Source organism: Sorex fumeus, unplaced genomic scaffold, assembly GCF_029834395.1.
Source record: "Sorex fumeus unplaced genomic scaffold, SorFum_2.1 ptg000041l, whole genome shotgun sequence".
NCBI lineage: Eukaryota > Metazoa > Chordata > Mammalia > Eulipotyphla > Soricidae > Sorex > Sorex fumeus.
Genome location: NW_026606098.1, coordinates 6,599,002 through 6,617,913, shown reverse-complemented (window position 1 = coordinate 6,617,913; position 18,912 = coordinate 6,599,002). Strand labels below are relative to the sequence as shown.

Sequence of the window (18,912 nt, the reverse complement as noted above, 5' to 3'; positions counted from 1 at the left end):
TTAAAGAAGGCCTTTGATTCTGTTGAGACGGAAGCGGTCATTGAAGCCCTAGCCAATCAGGGCATTCAAGCCCAATACATCAGGATCCTCCGTGAGCTGTATTGTGGATTCACTACCAGGATCTCACCATTCTACAAAGAAGTGATCGTTGATGTCAAGAGAGGGGTGCGGCAGGGTGATACCATTTCACCGAAACTCTTCAGTGCCACTCTCGAGAACATCATGCGACGACTGGAATGGGAAGAAATGGGAGTGAAGATAGATGGTCGGCAACTACACCACCTCCGCTTTGCTGATGACATTGTTTTAATAACACCAAACATTAGCCAAGCGGCACAAATGCTGGCCGACTTTGACCGTGAGTGTGGAAAGGTAGGACTACAGCTGAATCTTACGAAGACAATGTTTATGAGAAACAGCCTTGTTCCTGACGCCCCAGTCGCTCTCAATGGAACGACCATTTCCGAATGCAACAGCTATGTGTACCTAGGTCGAGAGGTCAACATGACAAATGACCTGGCACCCGAGCTGCGCAGGAGGAAGAGAGCGGCTTGGAACGCCTTCAAGAACGTCGAAGAAATAGCTAAGAGGACGAAGAACCTCCGGCTCCGGGCACATCTCTTTGATTCCACTGTTCTTCCTGCATTAACATATGCCTCAGAGACCTGGGCCCTATGCAAACAAGATGAGAACGCTATTCAGGTCTCCCAAAGAAGAATAGAAAGAGCTATGCTTGGAATATCACGTTTCACTCAAATGAGAGAAAGAATCCGGAGTTCTGACATCCGTCAACGATCAAGAATCAAGGACGCTGTCTCATTTGCCAAGGTGTCGAAAATCAGATGGGCTGGTCATGTAATGAGATTTAAAGACGACCGCTGGACTAGAGCTGTTACCGACTGGATTCCACGGGATGTCAAAAGACCGCGTGGCCGCCCACCTTCCAGATGGTCAGACTTTTTCGTCAAGATCATGAACGATCGGTTTGAGGCCCTTCATGTTCCTGGAGCGAACAGATGCCATTGGGCTACACTAGCACGCGACAGGGACAAATGGAGATGTTACTGGCGCCCACTCAAGCAAATCTACGACTAATGGGAAGTTAAGTGATTAAGTGATTACAGGGAAGAGATGTATGTCATGGAAGCCCCAGGATCTCTCAAGCACGTGAGCCTTTGTTCTCTCAGCTTCTGTCTTCAGCCCCCAGCCCCATCTTCCCAGGTTCTCTGATACACGTGTCCCCAGAGAGCCCTGAAATCTCCCTTATATAGATCATGGTACCTCAAAAGGGCGCAATATAGTGATGTCATCAAGAGGAGTTACAGAAAGAACTCTGAGGCAGCAAACTGTACATTGTTTCTTTACATCTGCAGGCCAGTAATCCTGGCCTCCCCTTTTACAAACTACAAGCACTTGGATTAGCACATCAAAGACTAGTCTGCTAGAGCTTGGACTCTCCAAGATCAGCCTGCCTGGAGCCACGCATCTACATCCCAAAGACAGTTTGAAGGGGAGAAAGTTCAGTCTCATCCAAGCTAATCAGGACACACAGGAAAACTGCTTCTAGGACAGAGTCTCATTTAGCAGATCAACCCACCCTAGAACAGATTTCCCTGGATGTGTTTCTCCTTTCCTTGTCCGACCAACATATAAGCATACATAATATAAATCATTTTGTATGGACACAGTAAGAAATACTTTGAGCTTATAGAATTGTTCTCCTAGGGCCATCTCGATCTCAGACTGCAGTGCTCAGGACAGATACCTTTCCTATTCCTAGCAGCAGGGTCCTAGTCTTGTCATTACTTTTGGATCATGACAGCATTTGTCTATGATCAAACTCTTAACCTATAGTTAAGAATCGTGGCACCTTGACCTGGCCCATCGTGATGCCAGGGTAGCACATAACTTACCGGTTTGCCCTGGTTCCATCCAGTCCCACGTTGGGACCCTGCCCTTGGGGTGCTAGGAAGTGAGGGCAACTGAGGCTTAAGTTGAGAAAGCAGATGTCCAGGAGTGAATAATATTCAAAGCCAATTAAGTCCTAAGATATAAAGCATAATATTGTCTTCTTGTGTCTATACAAAAAGGACATTGCATTAAAGTAAACTGCTCAAAAGACATAAGGAGAGGAGAAAGGCAATATTAACTTACAGTACAGCTTCAGTGTCTAAGAAGGATGAGACTTTACAAATTGGTTGGGGAAGAGAGCACAAAGAAGTAGTTACAAAGTAATGGAAATGACTCGGGAGCACTGTGATGGGTGCAACCTGATAAACCTAAGCTCCATGTACTCCAACAATTTAGTAAATACACACTGCTTGGAAGTCCCTGCTTCCCACCAATAAAAGAAAAAAAACCCAAAACAACCAGACTGTCAGTAGCAAATAGTTGGGTTATATCAGATAAGATCTGCCCTTTGAGTGAATTAGCATTATTATTGACATTGTTCAATTTACTTCTATTCTTGTTTTCTAGACATTTCTAAAAACAAAGTTATCTTTTTTGTATGTACACATTTAGTCCTACTTTACTACTGTTATTGAGTAATTTCTCAGCTCACAACTGTTTACTGAACTTTCAACATGGATGTTAAAAGTATCTGCTATATGCCCTTAAGGTAATCCTTAAGGACCTTCCCAGTGGTACTCAGGGGCCCAGGGGCGACTCTTGGTGAGACTCAGGTCTTATGCAGTAGGCCTGAGGGTTTCAGTGCTTGGGTCTGTCCTTGGTGCCAGTAGTGCTAGGGTGGGGGGGCATGAGAAGAATGGTTCTGTAAGTGAAACATGGAAAATATGTTCCACAGGACCAGAATGAGATATTCCAAACCAAGCGGCCAACCCACCTGCAAGCTTCTGGAAGCCCCCTGCCTAGGGCACGGCACAGGCTCTGACCTATGCACTCCTCCTGAAGGGGCTGGGCCTCAGGTGGTAAGTGCTGCCCCCATAGCCCCCAACTCTTGGCACAATCCACAGAATACTGCCAGAACATGAAGGGTATGTGCAGTAGATTAAAAAAAATAGCTGCAATTTATTAAGTCAAATTGATTATAGAAGTTTATGATCCTTGTTTTTAAATAAAAATAAAGAAGGAAAAAAAATCCTGGGAAGCATTTACATTAAATGTTAATACTGATATTAGTCAGATGTAGGATTGCAGGAATTTTAATTCTTTTATTTTGCATTTTAATGTGCATTTTAGATTTTATGCTATAAGCATAAATGCTTTTATATTTAGAAAAAAGAAATGCATAATAAAATATACTATTTGGGGTAATTTAAAAAATATTTTCACACATTTAAAAATGCAGAATTACAAATAGTCAATAACTTTTATTAACATAATATAAAAAATTTTAGTGATATACAGAACTCCCAGAGAGTAATTTTAAACTATTTAATATGTTTCCTAAAATATTAATTTACAAGACACCTTGTCTTAACTGCCACTGACCTTCCAATACAAAAATTTTACAGTATTTGCTATCAAGATGAGGGGTAGGTAGCTGTTCTCCCTTCCAGACACTCTATTATAAGGAATGCCAGCTAGTTTGCTGTGAAAAACCTCTCTATGTCAAACAATAAGTTACATGGATTATGTACATAATTACAACAGGACTATTAGATTTCCAGTATGTCAAACATACTATGCTGAAGTCCAACACCACAGCAAATGGAGCCACTATGCACCTACTGTTGTCAAATAGGAGTATGATGTGGTCGGGACAGTGAGCAAGCCCATTTGGTAGAGAATTGGAACAACTCTATCAGGCACTGATTCAGGGTAATTCCAGAAGAACCTGGCTGTTTCTATGAAGCATGCATGAGTTATGAACTTTCCCTTCCTGAGTCCCCTAAACCCAATAATTCCCTAACATACTCTTCATTAGCTGTATAAAAATAATCTATATCTTAGATTTAAATTCAACCTCAAATTTTTTAAGTATCTAAACGATTTTACATTCTCTCTTTCATTTAGATCTACTATAATATTAGATCACCCAGGTTAATTAGGTTTGACTAAAGTAACTGTACACAGTTTGGTCATATTTTATAGGCACACGACTCAAACTATGAAGCCAGGACGAGGCCTCAGCGTAGGATGAGGCTGTGGGGAGGGCAAGAAGTCTTCACCCTTGCCACCAACGCTTCCAGATCTGCAGACACAGAATAAAAACAATGATGTGTACTGAAACCTCCATCACTGGGGCTATGAAAATGGGGAAGTCAACAAAACAGCATCATGGTGTCAAACCAAGACATTAAAGCAAAATGCTTGTCTTTCCAAAACACAGCAGTTACCTCACAGCCTGCAAGGGCACTTACCAAGTCTCAGGGCACTATGCCTGATCAGCGGCACGTCTGCCACGAGGAAAAGGGCAAAGTGCCTGTGATCACTGTTTCACATCCAGGGCCTCTCCCCTTTGTACCAACCTTTCTGGTCTCTGCTCTAGGGCTCTCAGAGTTGTTTTCTACATAAATTTGTTATGAACCAGTCATGTAAAGTGGGAATAAACAATTGGAAATTTAAGGTCAGCAATGTTTTTAGCCTAAGCTAAGTGCAAACTTGCAATGCAGCAGAGACCACCTGTGTGCCCATAAGCCTTCCCAGCCAGTCAGCCTCTCTCTGTTCAAACATCTGTCCATTAAGATACTGACACTGGTGCTTTTGTAAGTGGTCTTCAAAATACAAAACAGTTCTTAAAATTGTTCAGTAAGTGGCTTCCCAAGGACTTCTGGGAACATTGAGCTTGCTTTGTTAAAGAAGAGGGCAGTATCCGCCTGCGACGCTTCCTCCAGGGGTGACACACACAGTGTGCCCTGAAGCTGGTCCAGGCAATGTGGGCCTGGGATGAGCTGTGCTCACATGTTGTAGGCCACATATACAGGGTCCAGCTGATCAGCCAGGAAGCCATCCCGCAAGTGCATGCGCTGTTTCTCGCCCCGGGAGTTGATGGGGATGACTCCGGGGTCCACAATGACCACGACGCCCACCACCAGGTGGTGCTCCTCCAGCACCACGTTGGTCACCAGCGCCACCAGATCCAGCGCATCCTGCTCGAGCCCATCCAGCTCCACCACCACCACCAGCAGGTTGGTCCATGTGAACACGGCACTGTTGGGAGGAGCACATAATGTCAAATAGGACAGGGAGCACGGGCCCTGCAGGAGGGGTGCTGCCTATGTGTCCACAACAGTGACTCAATCCACCAGAGTTCTCATTAAGGTCATAAGTTTGATAAGAGGAAGAAGGCTGTACCTATCTCAATGAACTCCCTACAAAGCGAACACACAACCACTGAAACTGGGAAATTTAGTTAAAAGGAAATGGTGCAAAAGTGTGGAATCTTACACTTTGCCTGTGTAACCATTTGGTTTAAAACCAACTGGGAGGGCCAGAGCAGTAGACAAAATCCCCAGTATCACAGGATCCTGAGCACAGAGCTGGGAGTAACCCCTACCCCTGCACCACCAAGTATGGCCCCAGAACAAAATAAAGGAAAGAAAAACTAATGCTTACCGGGAAGGGGCAAGCCCAAGAAGAACCCACACAGGTACACAGGGCATCTCCCATGTAAAGAGCTGCCAGCACATGCATGGGGCAGGGTCAGCAGGGCCATGTGAGGGCATGGGCTCTCACCACTCAGCGATGCTCCTGTGTGCGCGAATCACAGATGTCTCGATGTCGATGGGATGGTACCGCATGCCTCTCAGTTCCAGCGTCTCATCCAGAGACCCCACGACATACAATGCATCGTGCCGTTCTGTGAAAGCATAGTTCATCCCTCAGAGTGGAGGAGCCAAGCCAGCTGAGGTGCACATACCCTGGACATGGAGATGATGAAATCTCCTGCCAGAAAGGAGCTGAGGCCAAACCCAGGGTGCTGCCTACCTTCTCACCCGATGAGCCCAGCCTGCAGCCAGGCGCCACCTCAACAGCTAGAGTAAGCACATACAAACGTCTGTCAAGGGGTTGGAGTGAGAGGACAGAAGTGAAGGCTCACTGAATCTGGCTGACGCCACTGTGATCCTCAGCACCACAGGGTCCCCCAAGCATCATGAGGTGCAGCCTTGGAGGCCCCAGAGCACTACTAGCACTACTACTATTAATCCCTAGCACTGTGGGGCCTGAGCAGCACCATCTCCCAGACTCTAACAGCCAGGCTGACTGATGGAGAATCACTGGAAGTGTCCCCCAGGGCCCCTAGACCCCTAAACAAAAAAAGGGGGGGGGATTATTTCAAAATTTTTGTAAACAAAACAGCTTCAACGACTTGATGGAACTGGCCTCTGTGGCCTGTGGGAATCTGCTGTCAGAGATACAGTCTGTATCTCCCCGCTAGAGAGCCCCCACACTTGCTGGCCCCAGTAGAGGTAAAGCTCCAAGGACAGGGAGAAATAGTACAGAGGGAGAAGCAGTCCCCAGACAGCATGTCTCTTAGCCCCAAGCTTGGAGCTTGAAAAGCCCACCCAGGCATGAGCAGCTGCAGGAGTCATGGAACAAACCCTCAGCTGCAACAGCCCCAAGGATACTGCTGGAGTCATAGTGGCTCTCACCTCCACTGGCATCGGTGAGCTCTGTTCTCCGAAGAAAGCCGAGGTAGCCAGTCCTTGCCCAAATAGTCTGGGTGTCTCCAAAACTCAGACGGGCACTGAAGTGGTCGGCGTGTAGAGCCTCCTCCCCGTACACTGTGTAGTAGCCAGTGGCATTGTGAGGGCTGCTCACCCAGATCTAGGTGGTTGAGGACAGTGTGTCACATGGGCAGAACTCAGAACCAAACAAAGGGAGCTTTAATGATGTGTTAGGTGAACACTCATGGAAAGGGGAGCCAGTGCTTTGGCACAAAGATCAGCCAACACGTGGGAAAGGGAGCTACAGTTGTGGGTCTAGTGTTCTCTGCACCCCAGCTTGCTGGAGGGTCAGGAAAAATATGTCTAAAATAGACTTGTGATTTGTTATCCGTAACTGGTTTGTGTTCCTATTTTGTACACCAGGGTACCGAGTAGAAAAAGCTTAAGAAGCTCAGCTCTAAACTCAGGTCCTTACCTGTCAGCAGGGCTCCAGCCTGCATAGACATTCTGAGACCATGGCAGGGGCGTGAGTCTGTCTAACACAGAGGCCTGGTCCAGTCCAGAGCTGGGCCAGGGATTCTGTCCTACCTAGCCTTGAGAGACTATGGGGAAATCCCAGGCTCACCCAGACCTTGTCCAGCTGGGTGCAAGGGCTCTGTCACCATGAATGCCCAGGAGACCATCCAATGCAAGGACAATAGTCCATGTGATCCCCTAGGACTCACACCATAGTGTCACCTCAGAGCCATTCTCAGGCGACACGGGAACCAACTCTGGCTCTTAGGCTCCACAGGGACTCAACCTGACATCCTGGCCACCAGGCACAGGTCCTCTGTTTCAAACTCCAGATACAGCTCTGAACACAGCAAGGGTCAGTCCCTGGCTATCTTCCCAAAGCTTGGTCCTGCTCAGGGCAGATGGAGACTGGTCAGTGACTGTGTTCTCAGCTCCACGGGGTGCTGTGTCCCCAATCCCTGGGGGTCAGGGGGTTCCCTTTGGCAGGATGTGGTTTATCCTGCAGGACCCTGAAAACCTGCCCTGAACTAGGTGCAGGAGCACCACATGCAAGGGAGAGGAGAAATATAGTTCTAACAGATACAAAGCTTCTAGACCTTCCTCAAAGGGCATAAAATTCCCAAATCTGAGCAAACTAGGATAAAGGGAAGAGAAGCTGAGCCACTGCTATGCCCCCTAAGTACTCACCTCACCCAGATGGGAGTCTCCTAGGGGCCCCCTAGTCTCTGTGTGGGCGATGATGACTTTCACTCCTGGCAGGATCTGAAGGAAAGAAACGAGAGACTGATTCTCTCATCAGAGTGGGACCTACAAGTGACCAAGTGAGACTCCAGCCCCGCTATTTCATATTAAACATCCCAAGAGGTGTTTGTAGATTTAAAAACAAACAAACCAACCTTGTCACATTTCTTGCTCCTACCATACCCTGACCAAAATAAGCCCTTTCTGCCAGGTGACTAAGTTTCCCCCCCCCTGCAGAGCCCCTGCCGTGTACAGCCCTGTTTTTGCCTGGGTGCCTCAGGGGGAACCTCACATCACCCCCCCAGTCCCTGTGTGAGTCTCATTCATACAATCGACGTTAACCGGGGACTACCAAGGGGGTGTGTGAGTATTCCATCAGGTGGGGATCCAGTCAGTCACCTTATAGGATGAGTCCCACAGGCACCAGACTAGGCTGTCCCTGTGTATGGAGACAGGCAGGTTCAGGACCCTCAGAAAGGCTTCATGCCTCACCAGGAGGTACCTGAGGCCTACAGCTTAGCAGAGGGAGTTCCTGCTTTGTTTGAACACCAAAGTCTTCCCTTTCTGTAGTCCTGTTTTTAATTGTTATTTGGTTGGTTTTGGAGCTACTCCTGGCATTGTGCCCAGGCATCACTCCTGGTTGTGTTGCCTAGGGGACTATATGTGGTGCCGGGGATCAAACCAAGATTGGTTGCATGCAAGACAAGCACCTGATCCCTGTACTGTCTCTCTAGTTCCTCAGTCATGTGCTACTAATGCTGTTGTAGAGGAGCAAGGGGTCAGCACAGCCCAGCCCAGCCTCATCACACTCTTCAGGACTACAGGGCCCAGACTCCCACGATTGACAGTACCAAGGGGGGAACAATGATGGAGACTCAGCTCCTACTACCTTTCCAGACTCTGTCAACGGCAGACTATGTGGAGAACCTCGTTCCACCAAACGCACCCTAAAAATCAACACGAGGGAAAATTTGAGAACAAAGTTTACTACATAGAGAACAGTTTCAAGAAGGGGAACTTGTAAGGTAAAATACAGCCTTCCTTTCCATCATGGCCTTGTTATAATCTTGAGGTGGTGACTGCGGGTGCCATCAGTCTTCTCTCCACCTGCTGTGTTGCTCAGAGCAGCAGCTCCCTCTGGGTTCCTTTCAGAACCTCCTTGGACCAGCGAGCAGCTGCCCCATAAGGTTCTCTACCACATACAACGAACTGTGGCATGCCCACATCTGATGGTCCAGAACTGAGATCCAAGCTTCAGAGCTGGGACTCTTACTGACATAAAAGTTATATCCTCAGCGAATGATAATACATAAAGAGTCTGTGCCTTTGCTGTCTGCTTGTCTTCTACCCCACAAAAACCCTCGGTGCCAAGTGTCTGGCCCCTTGTATGATTCCTGGTGTGGGAACAGCTGGAAAGGGATCCAGAAGGACCCTGGGAAGCAGGGAGGGGACCATGCTCCCCAGAGGAAAGGGCTGAGCAAAGCCACAGCCTTGCCTTTCCTCAGTAACTCCGCCCCGCGCCGCCCCCGCCCCCCCAACTCCCTCCATTTCTCCCCCAGCTCTCCGTCAGCCAGAGTCTGTGCCCAGGAGTCCAGTCAGCGCAGAGCATTCCTGCTAGGTCAGACACTGTACCTGTCGTGCCGCAGCGCCCTCATGTCCACATACACAGTAGTGGGGTCTGGACCTGCCGTGCCCTGAAAGGAGAACAGCAGAGATCCCAGTTTTCAGGAGTGTCCACATTGGTGCCAGGGCGAGGACAGTGCCCGCGGGCGGGGGTGGGGCCCAGGAGCAGCAGCTCCTCCCTCAGGCCTGACTGATGCCTCCACCACACTCTAGAGGCTGCTCGCAGAGGGACATCCAGGAGCACACAGAGAAACATCAGAGTGCACATACCCTTTCCTTCCAGCCCCACAGCTTTCCACCCCTGCGGCCTCCAGCCTGGCCACAGGGCTGGGCCTGGCCTCTCTCCAACTGACCTCATCTTACTGCTGATCCTGAAGAAAGGACATCAAGTTCCACTGGGTCAGATCAGAACCAGCCAAGTTATGGGCTTGTCATTGCTCCAAAGAGCTGAGACCACACAGTCCAGGACCTCCCGGGGACTGACACTGCACGTGACAGGGGCATGTTTGCCCGGGCAGAGAAACCTTTTGAAAATCATTTTCTCTTGACTTGGTCAAAGGGATTTTTTGACAGCCAAGTAATAACCACTGTGAGCAAAACCATATAGTTCCCGAGGGGCAGCAGAGAGGTGCCTTGGGCGGAGGTCACGGGCGTACCTGCTCAGCCAGCTTTCCCAGCCTGTTGGGCTGACAGAGGCAAAGGGGCCAGCAGAGAGAGACAGGGAGACAGCACAGGAAACAAACAGAAAGCAACAGCCACGTGAGAAACACAAGAGAAGAGACAGCAAAGGGGTCCCTGCACCTCAAAGTCAACAGAACTATCCCACTAAGATCTAGATCACCACCGGCACCCACACACCCACGCAGAAGAGAGCTGCCAACATCTGATGAGAAGGGCTCAGGCACAGAGACAGGAAGGGGAGTTAGAAGAGGGCTCACCCTGGCACGGGTTGAGCCTGAGTGGTGGCAGTCTTTCCCAGGGAAGGGGCTTTGCAGGGCCCAGGACAGTAGCACTGAAGCCAAGGACAAAGCTGGCCTGCCCCAGCTTCCTTGTGAGCCCGTTTGCTGTGCAGAACACCTCGGCAGACAGGAATGGGTCAACTCTGGCTTAGGGTAAATTCTGGACAAGAGCAAGAATTCCTGGAAGTGGCCTGCTCACCAGGTAGAGGTTCATTCTGAAGTCCAAGTTCTAAATATAAGTTTGAGGTGACACAAATTTTCATTGATTGTAGGACTGTCTATGAGTTAAAACAGTAACTGTTTTAACATATTAACTGTTTATTGTATTCAACTGATTCTCTAGTATTTTAGGTAAAATACTAATTTAAAAACAATTCATTCTGGGGTGGGCTTGTGGCTTGAGAATTTGATCCTGGACATTGCATGGTTCTGATGGCACCTGCCCCAAGTACCGCCCAGTGCAGCCCCCACAACAATATCCACATTTTTTTAGTATTAAAAATGTGGTGTTTCCCCCAAGGACCTTCCCCCCTCACCTTTTTAAATTGGAAAGAAGAAAATCTATCAAAATAAAACTCTCACAGGTCTCCAAGCTAAAACGCTATTTGGAAATGAAATGCCAAAGGCTCAGAGGACAGGGAATGGACACGGGGACAGCAGGAACATCCCATTCCCAAACTCCGAGATGCCACCGTACCTGCAGGCAGATGGCCACGTTAACCCTGCAGCCAAAGGTGGTGCTCACAGCGCGTGCAGGCAGGCCCAGGTCCTTGAAGAGCTTGCAGAAGGATTGCGTCAGGGCGATTCGGGGCCGCTCCTCTGCAACCACCATGCATGTGCGCACACAGGACAGACTCACCCCCTTCATCTGGGTGGGAAGATGCTGCCTTAGAGAGGAGGTGAGGGGCCTGGGCAATCTGGCCCTAGATCTGAGCTCACAAAGACCCAGCTGGACACAAACTCATCTCCTAGGCTATTTTCTTGATTCCTAAAATTTCCAGATATGAAAGCACAGGGGCTATTTGCATCCACACTGGCCCTCCTGCTCAGACTTCTACTTCTCAGACCTATGAGCCACTTCCCCAAACCCCTGGGCATCTTTTTCTGAAGGTCTCCCTCCAGGAGCTGGTTCAGAGCCAAGCTCAGGCAAAGGTTTCCTGACGGAGGTGAGAAGAGGACAGACTCACCCTGAGGAGGCCAGTCTGCGCGCCCAGACCCTTCGTGCACATCTCCATCACAGAGTAAGAGCAGAAGGTGACACGTGCCTTGTACTGGCTGACAGCCGACAGCCACAGGGATACATTGCTTTCCAGCTCCAGCGGGGGCACCAGTACTGACTGGTGGCCCGAGTAGACACTGCCAGGAGAGTCAGTCCAGAAGGTCAGTACAAGGGCCCTGTCCACTGTTCCCTTTTCAAGGATACTTCATTTTCTACCACAACAGGGCATAAATCTGCCCTAATGTCATCTTTAGTGGAAAATGGGGTGGAACACACATACACAGGTGCTTTCCCAACAACATACACGTAAACGGAATATGGTCTCCCTCCCCAAAACATGTTAGAACATGCAGGCGAGCTGGCGGTCTTACTTCTAAAGGTCTGTCTCTGCTTCCTTGACAGAACACTGCCTCTTTCCCATTACTTCCCTTACATGTATCAGTATTCTTTAAACAATACTGTGTTTTCTGGGGCTGGAGCAATAGTACAGCGGGTAGGTTGCTTATCTTGCACATGGTTGACCCAGGTTTGATTCCCAACACCCCATATGGTCCCTGGAGCAGCACCAGAAATGATTCCTGGAGCAGAGCCAGGAGCAACCCCCTGAGCATTGCTGGGATTGGCCCCAAAGCCAAAAATAAAATGTTTTAATTTTTATCCTATTGTTTCTATTTCAGATCCAGCTTCAACCCATTCAGTCACTGAACAAAATCATTCAAATGTCTCTGAGGTTCTGGGAAGGAGGAATCCATCTCAGCACAGACAAGCCTGCAGGTTCAGGTGGGAAAACAAGATGGCTCCCTGAAGCACTCACCTGCACAAACACCACAGGGCAAAGCCAAGGCCACAGTAGGGGTCAAGACATATGGCAATCTGCCGTGAGGGGTACAGCTCACACTGCAGCTTGATGGAACGGCACAAGGCACTTGTGGCCGCATGTGACATCTAAGGAATGAGTCAAAAGCTTGTTCAGGGATGTGAAGGATGGATGGGTTAATCATCAGACAGGCTCATGTGCTGCAAAAAGGCTGGCTCAGGCACCCACATCAACTAACAGCCAACAAATAGCACACTGAATCTTTGCAGACAAGACTCAGGATAATCACGAGTTTAAATGGACTCCTGGACCCTGATAAAGAGATGGACTCATCCCTGCACCCTTAAGTAAGTCATTAATCAGAAAGTTCAGACATCACTGTAAATTATCAAAGTGTACATGACTTGTGCAACCTCAGATCCGCTAGTATCTAACCCACACTTGAAGACATGATGTCACTGCTTTAAACTGTATGAGGAAAAGCCTGGCAGCTGTATGCAATACCCTTTGAGCAGCATCCATCAGGAAAACAGGACCAGGAGACCCCCTTCTCCCCCCAGGACTCACCTTTACACCTGCCAGGATCCCCGTTGTTGACACACTGAAGTCCAGGTATGCGAGCACCTCAGGTGTGGGGGGCCTGAAAATACTGGCCACTTTCCTCTTTGGTATGTCATCTGTGGGACAGGAGTCAGGGTAAGGCTTGGGAGGGAAAGTACAATTCCTCCAGGGGTTATCATGGGGATACCAAGTCAGGACAAAGCAGAGAACAGCTGCTGAGCATATGGCAGAGCTGCTTCTGTCTCTACTGACAAACCACAGAGTGGGCCCACCAAACAACAAAGGGGGAAAATCTATTCATGGAAAGAACCTACTGAGCCATGGAGTGAGCCCATGGAAAACCATGGCATCTATGGCACCACTGAGTCTGGAGAGACCAGCTAGACTGAGGGGGAAGGAGGACTATTTAAGGTTTCTAAAATGAAGCTCACAACACTGACCACAGCCAGAACCAGAGCTGCTACCTGACCACGAAGAGCATAAGGGGACACAGGTACCACAAAGAGCGTGAGCACACAAAGGGGAACACAGGTGAGGTGAGAGCAGTAAGGCCCCACAGGGCCTGTGGATGGGCACCAGGCAGGGAAGGAGAAAGCGGGTCTGGAGTCTCCATGGCTGTGCACCTCACTCAACAATTTCAGCCCCAGGCTGGCCCACAGAAAGAGGAGAGGGGCTAGGTCTCAGATCTTCCCAGCTGACAGAGGCATGTCAACAATGGGCACAGGATGAGTGAGTGTGTGTGTGTGTGTGTGTGTGTGTGGTCTGGACAAGTCAGCTTGCTGAATGTGATGAGCTCTTGTGGGTGGTGCTTCCACTGTGATGGGCTGACACCGAGAACACAGACCTGTATCCAGGATGGTGGGCCAGGCCCTGACATCCACAGCAGCTGTGGCTTCCTTGGACTTAAGCAGCCGCATGATGGCCTGTGTGGTGAGCACACATGCAGACTTGCTGACCTATAGAGACAAAAGTTGTAAGCCCTGAGGAAGGAGGAGGGCACACTACCTGGGCCCATTTCCCACACAGGGTCTGGCAGTGGTGAAAAAAAAAGTCACGAAATAGGGCAGAGTGCACATACCTCCACGATCATCTTCACAGTAGGAAGTGTGGTAGCAAGGTTCTGAGGGTGCGGGGGACGCACGGTGACGGGTACGCAACCACAATACAAGCAGCCATAGAAGGCGGCAATGAGGTCCACCCCTGGGAAGACATGTGATTAAAGATTCACGCAGGTGAAACTGCAGCTGTGCCAGGGAGGACTGAGACACGGATACCAGTCATGCTGGCCTCTCACCAATGTGCTGTGGGCTAGGGCCAGGTTACTATTGCAGCAGGTCCCTGCTCCCAAGAATGTGGAAAGGAGGGGCACCAACATGGCACAGTGGTAACCTGGCTGGTGGGAGGCCAGAATCTTGGAGAGGTCACTGAAGCATGGAGTAGGGGGGATGTTCTGCTAGCTTCAGGGAGGCCGTGCCCTGCTGGAGCAGAGCAAGATGCTTCAGCCTTGCTTTCAGCCACACAAGGAGACCTGGAGACAAATCACACCTTTTTGTTTTCTTTTTGGGCCACACCCTACAGTGCTCAGAGCCTATTCCTGGCTCTGCATTCAGGAATTACTCCTGGCAGGCTTAGGGGACCACATGGCATACCAGGAATAAAACCCAGGTCGACCGCATGCAAGGCAAACACCTTACCCTTACCCTCTGTACTTTCTCTCCAGTCCAACTATACTTTCTTCAACCTTCCTGCTGAAAATCAGGAGAACTTGGGGCCAGATACATAGTTTAGTGCACATGCTCTGTAAGTGTGAGTCCTGGAGTCAAATTCCAGTACCCCCAAGTGGGGTTTGTCATATTATACTTAAAATTTGGAGTAGGAGCTGAACTTCAATAGCAAAATGCAGGCCTTGTGTGCAACAGACCTGGGTTTCATCTCCAGCATCACAAAAATTAGTTATTTTTAAAAGCCTTCTGCTCCTATCCTGTATTCACTGCAACAGAGGACATCTGCACCCATACCCTGAAGGCACCTTCAGAGGCTACAACCACAGACACCCCAGGAACACTCAGATACACGTCACCAGTCACTGGGCTGTTGGTAACATTGAGCAGCATCTCAACTCCCAGAGTTCTACCTGAAACCAAGCTGCTGCCAATACTGCTGCCACGGGTTCCAACCCTTTCTACCCCTGCAGGATAGCTGCGAGGACAGATGCAGGCTATGGTGAGTGCTACTCTGCCAACAGGCAGAGGATCTCAGACTATAGAAAAAGGAGGCCCCAGTGTCTCCTTCCCTTGGCTCTTAAAGTATTTGGGTCCTTCTAAAACATCTTGCCTCATGCACCCAGCATTGCCAGGCAAACCCAGTGATTCCTCCAGCTGCTCCCAGTGATCTTTGGCTCAGTCACACTGGCCTCAGTCTGCTACCTGGACCCAGCAATGTGGGGCTGCTTGGGCTGGAGGGGCTCAGGGGGCCACCATGGCCATACCTAGCAGTATTGGGGGTAGCATGTGGAAAGACATCCAAAAGAGGTGCCAGGGTTAGAACACATGCAGGCCTGTGCACCACCCCTCTGAACTTTCTCCTCAGCCCAACAGTACATGGCATTTCAACCCCTTGACTCTCAGACTTGTTGGAGACTGGATAGATCTGGCAGAGCACACGTTTCACATGTCTGAGAACCCAAGTTCCATTTTGTGTGTGTGCATGCACACATATAAAGTAAATGAATAGGGAAGGAAGTCTGAAATTATCCCTGCACCTCCCCAAAATGTACAATACCCAGGTGAGACACTGGCACCTGTGTTGTATCCATGGGATGCTGTGGGAAGGGAAACCTAGAATTTTACTTTCTTTCTCTGAGACTGTCAAACGCACCCAACACACAACGGTAGAGAAGAGCTCCACACTCCGCTCATCCAGATTCCTCATGACCGAAACTACTAGGGGTACCTTGTCTCTTCTGCCTGTCCTGACAGACACCCAGCACGGTCACCACAAACTGTCACTTTAGCCCTGACCCTCTCAGCCAGTGTAAGGCTTTTAGCACTTCCTATGACACAGCTGTCCTAAACTCCTGGCATACATGGACCAAGGTCCCTTGAAGAGGTCCTTACCAGCCAGTGAGGACCCTGAAGAAGGAATGCTGCAGGAGGAGTAGTGAGGCCAGACCACAAGCTGTTGTTCTCTAAACCACATCTTCACGTCAAGAAAGAAACCAGACAGCCACCTGGCCTGGATGTCTATACCCAGAACAGACCTCCACTGGGGTCCCAGGAAGAGGCCTTAGATCCTACAACCAGGAGAGTGCAAAGTGAGGCCATGGTCACCATGCCCACCACAGATCAGCTGCAGAAACAGCCGTACTGAGATCTCCTGCAAGGACCCAGAGGAGCTGGTCACACTGGGAGAGGGAAGTAGCCTGGAGGAGATGATCACCCATACCAGATGAAGGGTCTGGAGATGGGGTGAGATGAGTGTCAGCCCAGAAGAAACATGGTAGGAAGTCATGGACCTCCAAGTCTAGGAGGGTAGATCCATGTCTGAGGCAGAGGACTTCAAACACTGAGGGAGAAAAGACAGTGCTGAGCCTGTCACAGCACCACCTGCTGATGCCATAAACGAAGCCATTAATTCCCAAAACCAAACCCTCAAGATGGCAGGATGGAGGGAGTACATGGGACACACACAGAGATAGGAACAGGAAGGCCCTCAGCAAGGCTGGAGCATGGGAGACGGGAGGAAGGTTGCAGAGGGCCAGGCAAGGGGAGGACTAGAGTGGGGACTTCTGAAGGCATCCACCAGAGGGGAAATGCCACGGCAAGTCACCAGGAAAAGAGCCCAGAGCAGAATAAACCACATCATACGCAAAGCAAATAAAAATGAATCACCAATATAAAAATGTACTACAAAAGAGTTAAGAGAGTGATGCAGACTTAACAAGTAAGAACCTGTGGCATATAAAGGGCCTGTGTTCTCAAGGGCATAGACAAATACCACCACACCACAGCTCACTTGAGTAAATGACCAATGGTCACCCCTTTGCCACCTGGGCAAGAACAAGGGGTTCAAGAGAGAACCTGGGTCATCAAATAATCAGGATCCCTCCCTATGAGGAAAAGTTCCTCAGTGAAAGAAAATGCCAGATTTAATTTTATTTTGGGGATAATATAAATAAAACAAATTTTATTTATTTTTTGAGCACCGGACACATCCAGCAGTACTCAGGATTTACTCCTGGCTCTGTGCTCATTATCCCTCTGGAAGGACTTGAGGAAACCATATGTGATGCTGAGGATCAAATCCAGGTCAGCTGCATGCAAGGCAATTGCCTACCTGCTATATTATCTCTGGCTCAGAGTTACTGACTTTATCTATAAAAGAACTTTAAAAAGTCTTTACATTATGAAAATGCAGAAAACTATTATCAACAAGCAAGAACTCAGAAAGTATATTCCCTAGACCCCTTCCTGAAAACCAGTAAGAAACAACATTTCCAGGAAGATCTACTACATGGACTAAGTGTTAGATAGTCTGTTACCAGTGGGGCTGAGAACAGTGTCAGAAAAGCTGTGACTGGTAGAACCAAAACCAGTGTTGGCAGACTGTGATTGGTGGGACTGGGAACAATGTTGGGTAGGATGTGACTGGTGGAACTGAGAACAGCGTTAGATAGGCTGTGGCTGGTAGAACTAACAGTGTGGTTGGTGGATCTGAAGAAATATTAGGCTGTGACTTCAGTTAGCATACAGCTGAAGATGGAACTGACCAGGTCTGGATAGAAAGCAGAGGTTGGGTTTGAAGGCAGCTCCCTCTAACTATGTAGTCATATACAGGAGTAAGGAAAAGTCTGCCCCATCAGTAAGTGGTGCGGTGTCCTTGCTGTTATCTTGGGAGCTGTGTGTGTTGTGGAGTAACATGAGTCAATATGGGATATTCAACTTACATCACGCCATCAGTCTGAAAAATCAGGATTCCCACATGGGAAAAGGAGGTTACTGATATAACACAAATTAGCTAACAGCACATAACTGACTTCGAATTGGGTGTAATTTGAGAACCTTGTATCACTAAGAGGTACAACTTAGTTACTCAGAATACCAAGCTCTGCTCACTGAGAAGACAGGGAACAGCAGTGAGCTTGGATTCATGATCTACTCTGTTTGCCTGTTTTTGTTTTGGGGTCACACCTGACAAAGCACATGTAAGGCAAGGTACCATTCACTTTACTTTCACTCTGGCTCCATGTGATCTATTCTAGGAATTCAGAGTCAGTGCTCATGGAGAAAATAGACCTCAGGCTGAAACAGGAAGGGCATGGGGTCCAAGCTATCAGCTAGGGGTCATCGGGGGCCCAGTTTCTCTCCAGAAACTCCCCCTGGTCAAAGCTGGGAAAATGTGAGCATCAGTAAAGTAATGGAGCTGGGGAGATGGTTCAATATGCTGGAGCACAAACTTTGCATGTGGGGACCACAGGTTCAATCCTTGGCACTGCATGGTTCTCTGAGCATTGTTGGAACTGATTGATGAGCACCACACTGGAAGCAGCTCCTGAATACTGCCAGGTATGCCATCAAATCTGCTTAAGACCTTGAGTTCATCATGTGCATTATGTTTAATCCATGGATCCCCTTTGGAATATATGTAGATAGATAGATAGATAGACAGATAAACTCCTTTTATAGAAACCTGACAGAAGAATAAGAATTAGCGAGGATTCTACCTTTTACATGTAAATTCTCTACCACTGTGAACAAATACTGGATGAGAAGTGACTATGAGTATTATGACAAATAAAAGAGGTCAGAATTTGAGCCTGGCTCTTAGTGCTGAATGAAGACACAGTGGCTACAGATGGCACAGACAACACCCACGTGTTCTGACAGTCCTGCACACACCCAGGCC

At 48.7% G+C, this 18,912-nt stretch overlaps 1 protein-coding gene across 8 annotated transcripts in view; it reads right to left on the bottom strand.

The window, feature by feature from the left end:
* Nucleotides 1-3,312: 3,312 nt before the first annotated feature.
* Nucleotides 3,313-18,912, bottom strand: part of DIP2A (disco interacting protein 2 homolog A) — a 75,347-nt gene continuing 59,747 nt past the window's right edge. For 4 of the 8 annotated variants that reach the window (XM_056119306.1, XM_056119307.1, XM_056119310.1 and 1 more), the window contains 13 exons: nucleotides 14,087-14,208; nucleotides 13,853-13,964; nucleotides 13,015-13,124; nucleotides 12,445-12,575; nucleotides 11,599-11,767; nucleotides 11,109-11,279; nucleotides 10,109-10,138; nucleotides 9,462-9,523; nucleotides 8,719-8,776; nucleotides 7,776-7,850; nucleotides 6,558-6,732; nucleotides 5,641-5,764; nucleotides 3,313-5,115 (listed from right to left, as the gene is read on the bottom strand). In XM_056119306.1, coding sequence (XP_055975281.1) covers nucleotides 4,863-5,115; nucleotides 5,641-5,764; nucleotides 6,558-6,732; nucleotides 7,776-7,850; nucleotides 8,719-8,776; nucleotides 9,462-9,523; nucleotides 10,109-10,138; nucleotides 11,109-11,279; nucleotides 11,599-11,767; nucleotides 12,445-12,575; nucleotides 13,015-13,124; nucleotides 13,853-13,964; nucleotides 14,087-14,208 — 1,592 coding nt within the window. In that variant the 3' untranslated portion in view covers nucleotides 3,313-4,862. Of the gene's footprint in view, nucleotides 5,116-5,640; nucleotides 5,765-6,557; nucleotides 6,733-7,775; nucleotides 7,851-8,718; nucleotides 8,777-9,461; nucleotides 9,524-10,108; nucleotides 10,139-11,108; nucleotides 11,280-11,598; nucleotides 11,768-12,444; nucleotides 12,576-13,014; nucleotides 13,125-13,852; nucleotides 13,965-14,086; nucleotides 14,209-18,912 lie in introns of those variants that run through there. The other 4 variants (XM_056119308.1, XM_056119309.1, XR_008793228.1 and 1 more) reach the window with 3 other exon arrangements.